Below are 6,000 nucleotides of genomic sequence, written 5' to 3'. Positions count from 1 at the left end.
CTAAAAAAAAAAAAAAAAAAAAAAAAAAAAGAAAAAGAGAGTGAGGCACTGCCTTTGAAGGGGAAAGGGTTTGCAAAGGGGTCTTCCACTGCACAAAAAAACAGAAAAAGTAGGGAGAGAGAAAAACCCACCATGATTAGGCAAAATAAAGAAGTATAAAATTTCAAGAAGTAGAATAGGAACCTAACCCACTTCCTCACAATTCCCCAGAAATATAAAGAAGAATGGCCTAGCCAAATGGTAAGTTCAGAGAGGCTGATCCTTAGCTATAGGGATCCTAGCCTCGGCAAAAATTTTCATGTTCAAATAATAGTATAGGCATCTGCCTCCAAGGGACCATCTGGGCTTAAACAATCAACATATTTCCAGTAATCAGTACAGAATTAAAACCCAAAGAAGCCTTTTTGAATATCCCACTACTTAAAAGACTCCCAAGGACGTTCTATAACATGGTTTGGTGAGAGGTGGGAGGAATGCTGGTCCCAATCTAATAACTGATACTGACTTTACCATGAAGGGGAACTGAAATGTGATTTAAATTTTACTTCAAGAAAAAAGAAATGTGATACTTTTTCATGTTCCATTATCCTGATGCATCTATGCTTTGTAATGGTATAGAATGAGAGTTTTTAAAAACCCTGTTAGGGCACAAAACGAAATACATATAAAATTGTGTATTTGTATCTGCATCTGAATTATAATTTTATTAAATTCCATACAGTGAACTACAAATTTGAACAGCTCTCTGCTGGACTATATTTAAAATAAAAATGAATTTCACAATATGCAATATAGTCCAACTGATGTTCACAAAATAGCTGTACTGAGCTCACAAGGTTTACCACTCTGCATCACCAATGGCTTTTGCAAATACATAGTCTCTCCCTCCAAAACACATAACACCATCTTTCAAATAGAATTTCCATTTGTTCTTGCTTCGATGAATCTGGAGGGAGAAAAGTAGTTTACATTAATTAATTTTACAAGTTAAAGGATCACCTGCATCTCTTTGCTACAGTAAATGGGATTATTCTCACCCTAAATGTGAGTGCCTTAAAACTAAAACCTCCTCAAGATAGTTTATTCGTTCCACAAACATTTGAGTTCCTATGTGTTAGACACTGTTTTAGGCACTGGAAATATATTAAGATACATATATTTCTATACTGTATATTTTATATATAAAAACACACATCCTGTATATGTAAAACCAAAAAAAAGAAACCCTGCCTTTTAAGAGTTTACATTTTAATAGGGAAGGACAGACACCTAATACTTAAGTAAATTGTATAGAATATTAAGCTGCCATTTGAGGTGACACTTGAGCAAAAACTTGAAAAGGTAAGGAATAAAGCCAGGCAGATATTGACTCAGAAGCATTCCAGATAAAAGGAACAGAAGTGAACAGTCCTGAAGAGGGGCATGCCTGGATTGTTCAAGAATAGCAAAGAGTCCAGTATGTCTGCAAAGGAATAAACAGGAAGGATGTAGGTAATGTTACCAGAAATGAAAAACTGATACTTCATTGTGAGGAAGAAAGTCACAATAAAGCACTGAACAAGGTCAGAAGATACAGTTTATAATCTGTTAGATTCTGCTGGCTGTTTTCTAGATTCCATAAATCAGCCTAGACACAGACAAAATAAAAAATAAGAAATTTTACTACTTCAAGAGGTAACAAGCCATAAAATCATTGCTACCTCTAAGTAAACTGCAAGTGACTATTTAAAAGCCCTAGGAATATATGATCTGAGATCAAGAGTAAAATTTAAACCTAGTTGTTGACTACAAATAGTCAAGTCCAGGAAAAGCTGTGACTGGTATTCAGATACATTTTGTGAAGCATAAGAAAACACACAAGATAAACCCCTATTTTTGTGTGTGTGTGGGGGGGGGTGGTTTAAGTCCTAGTAAATTTTTTCTGAGTTTTATTCCCAAATTGTCTTGCACAGGCACTTGCACATGTCTTAAAAATCCCTTGGGAATGCAATAGTGACAACAAAAATCCCAAACTCAGCACAGGTAATAAAATATAACCAGAATTAGCAGGAGAACAGCAACAGAAGCAACAATTCATTGTGGTACCTTTATCTAGTGACTATATTTTTTCTAGATATACAACAATAGTTCAGTGTTAGGAATTTATTAATATAAACATCATATTACTTGAGCTACTGATAAATCGTATAATCACCTCTAATTGTGTTGAAAAAGTATTTAATAAAGCTATTGCATTTTAGATTTTTTAAAACTCAAGAAAAAAAAAGATTAAAAGACTGTATTATACACACACACACACACACACACACACACACACACATATCACCCATCTCAGCCCAAAAGCCAGTGACACACTTAGTGGGAAAAACCCTGAAAGCATTCTCACTAAAGTCAGGACACAGACAAGGATATCCACTATTACCCAACTTCCTAAACACTCTAGAGGTACTAGCCAATGCAATTAGACAAGAAAAAATAAGTAGAGATATAAAAATTGAGAAGGAATAGATTTATAAATACAGTGATTGCATGTCTCAAAAATCCAAAATAATCAATGACAAATTACTAAGAATGCTGATATAAAATTAATATACAGAAATAATTCATAGCCTTCATGCATAGAATCAACAGTTAGAAGACATTCCAGAGGAATAAGCCAATTAGCACCACAACCAAAGACATAAATCGGAATACACTGAAGAAATACTTGACCTACTGGTAGCATTCAACACTCTCTCCTCTTTGAAATATTCTTCTCACTTGGCTTCTAAAATCCACCGGTTTTCCACTCTCTGACCACTCCTTAGTTTCCTTTACTGAATCCTCCTTATATCTCTTACCTCTCAATTTTAAGGTACACCAGGATTCTTGTTTTTGCTTATATTCACTTTTGGTGATCCTAGTCTCATGACTTTAAACACCATTTATATGCTGTTGACTCCAAGAATTTATGTCTAGCTCACACCTCTCCCTTAAATCCCAGATTCTCATTCAACTGCTTCAGCATCCTCTCCTGAATGTCAAGTAGATATCTGAAGCAAGTTTAAAGCTATGACACTTATACTCTCTTCCCCAAACCTCACAATCTTCCCCACCTCACTGGGAAATGATCACTCATTCTTCTAAGAGCTCAAGTCAAAAATCTCAGAGGTATTCTTTATGCTTGCTACTTATGTCCCATATCCAGATCCATCAGTACATGTTAGTTCTACCTACAAAACATATTCATATTCCAAAAACTTCTACCACTACCACTACTGTTACTCTTATCTCAGCCATCATCTTCTCTTGCCCAGATTAATACAATAGCCTCATAACTAGTTCCTGTTTTTACCCGTGCTCCCTGACAACACCCACTTTCAGTCTACTATAAACAGCATACCTAGAGTGTCTGCTAAAAACATAAATCAGATGTCATTTCTCTTCTCAAAACTCTCCAATGACCTCCCATCCAAAAACTAAAGCCCTTACAATGGACTACAAGATTCTTCATTTTTCCTAACTTACTGCTCTGGCCTCTGCACTGTTCCCTGAACACATGGGCAAACTCCTACCTCAGGACTTTTGTATTTCTTGTTCCTTGTGTCTAAAATGCTTAAACCCTAATATCCTCACAGTTCATTCCCTTACTTCCTTCTGATCTTTACCCTATTACATTCTCAATAAGGGCCCCCCAGACACTCCATCTAAAATTGCAACCTATTCCTCCCCAACATCATTAAAATAACAAATTTTATTAATATGATCTCAATGAAAATACCAACAGGGTTTTATTTTGAACCAGACATGTTGATTCTGGAGTTAATATGAAAAATAAACAAGAATATCCAGGAAAATTCTGCAAAAAAAAAAAAAATAGTAAAGAATTACTGAAAAAATTGTTGGGGGCGGAGCAAGATGGCCGAATAGGAACAGCTCCAGTCTCCAACTCCCAGCGCCAGCGACACAGAAGACCGGTGATTTCTGCATTTTCAACTGAGGTACTGGGTTCATCTCACTGGGGAGTGCCGGACGATCGGTGCTGGTCAGCTGCTGCAGCCCGACCAGCGAGAGCTGAAGCAGGGCGAGGCATCGCCTCACCTGGGAAGTGCAAGGGGGAAGGGAATCCCTTTTCCTAGCCAGGGGAACTGAGACACACAACACCTGGAAAATCGGGTAACTCCCACCCCAATATTGCGCTTTAAGCAAACAGGCACACCAGGAGATCATATCCCACACCTGGCCGGGAGGGTCCCACGCCCACGGAGCCTCCCTCATTGCTAGCACAGCAGTCTGTGATCTACCAGCAAGGCAGCAGCGAGGCTGGGGGAGGGGCGCCCGCCATTGCTGAGGCTTAAGTAGGTAAACAAAGCTGCTGGGAAGCTCGAACTGGGTGGAGCTCACAGCAGCTCAAGGAAACCTGCCTGTCTCTGTAGACTCCACCTCTGGGGACAGGGCACAGCTACACAACAACAACAACAACAACAAAAAAGCAGCAGAAACCTCTGCAGACGCAAACGACTCTGTCTGACAGCTTTGAAGAGAGCAGTGGATCTCCCAACACGGAGGTTGAGATCTGAGAACGGACAGACTGCCTGCTCTAGTGGGTCCCTGACCCCTGAGTAGCCTAACTGGGAGACATCCCCCACTAGGGGCAGTCTGACACCCCACACCTCACAGGGTGGAGTACACCCCTGAGAGGAAGCTTCCAAAGCAAGAATCAGACAGGTACACTCACTGTTCAGAAATATTCTATCTTCTGCAGCCTCTGCTGCTGATACCCAGGCAAACAGGGTCTGGAGTGGACCTCAAGCAATCTCCAACAGACCTACAGCTGAGGGTCCTGACTGTTAGAAGGAAAACTATCAAACAGGAAGGACACCTACACCAAAACCCCATCAGTACATCACCATCATCAAAGACCAGAGGCAGATAAAACCACAAAGATGGGGAAAAAGCAGGGCAGAAAAGCTGGAAATTCAAAAAATAAGAGCACATCTCCCCCGGCAAAGGAGCGCAGCTCATCGCCAGCAACGGATCAAAGCTGGACGGAGAATGACTTTGACGAGATGAGAGAAGAAGGCTTCAGTCCATCAAATTTCTCAGAGCTAAAGGAGGAATTACGTACCCAGCGCAAAGAAACTAAAAATCTTGAAAAAAAGTGGAAGAATTGACGGCTGGAGTAATTAATGCAGAGAAGGTCATAAACGAAATGAAAGAGATGAAAACCATGACACGAGAAATACGTGACAAATGCACAAGCTTCAGTAACCGACTCGATCAACTGGAAGAAAGAGTATCAGCGATTGAGGATCAAATGAATGAAATGAAGCGAGAAGAGAAACCAAAAGAAAAAAGAAGAAAAAGAAATGAACAAAGCCTGCAAGAAGTATGGGATTATGTAAAAAGACCAAATCTACGTCTGATTGGGGTGCCTGAAAGTGAGGGGGAAAATGGAACCAAGTTGGAAAACACTCTTCAGGATATCATCCAGGAGAACTTCCCCAACCTAGTAGGGCAGGCCAACATTCAAATCCAGGAAATACAGAGAACGCCACAAAGATACTCCTCGAGAAGAGCAACTCCAAGACACATAATTGCCAGATTCACCAAAGTTGAAATGAAGGAAAAAATCTTAAGGGCAGCCAGAGAGAAAGGTCGGGTTACCCACAAAGGGAAGCCCATCAGACTCACAGCAGATCTCTCGGCAGAAACTCTCCAAGCCAGAAGAGAGTGGGGGCCAATATTCAACATTCTTAAAGAAAAGAATTTTAAACCCAGAATTTCATATCCAGCCAAACTAAGTTTCATAAGTGAAGGAGAAATAAAATCCTTTACAGATAAGCAAATGCTTAGAGATTTTTGTCACCACTAGGCCTGCCTTACAAGAGACCCTGAAGGAAGCACTCAACATGGAAAGGAACAACCGGTACCAGCCATTGCAAAAACATGCCAAAATGTAAAGACCATCGAGGCTAGGAAGAAACTGCATCAACTAACGAACAAAATAACCAGTTAATA

At 39.8% G+C, this 6,000-nt stretch overlaps 1 protein-coding gene across 2 annotated transcripts in view; it reads right to left on the bottom strand.

Annotated features, from left to right (window-relative positions):
- Window positions 1-670: 670 nt before the first annotated feature.
- GTF2A1L (general transcription factor IIA subunit 1 like) overlaps window positions 671-6,000 on the bottom strand; it is a 72,763-nt gene continuing 67,433 nt past the window's right edge. For both annotated transcript variants that reach the window (XM_025354276.1, XM_025354277.1), the window contains one exon: window positions 671-946. In XM_025354276.1, the coding sequence (XP_025210061.1) occupies window positions 839-946 (108 nt within the window). In that variant the 3' untranslated portion in view covers window positions 671-838. The remainder of the gene's footprint in view (window positions 947-6,000) is intronic.

This window comes from Theropithecus gelada, chromosome 13 (genome assembly GCF_003255815.1).
Source record: "Theropithecus gelada isolate Dixy chromosome 13, Tgel_1.0, whole genome shotgun sequence".
Classification (NCBI taxonomy): Eukaryota; Metazoa; Chordata; class Mammalia; order Primates; family Cercopithecidae; genus Theropithecus; species Theropithecus gelada.
Note: the sequence above shows the minus strand (reverse complement) of the source record. Positions and strands in the feature narration are given on the sequence as shown.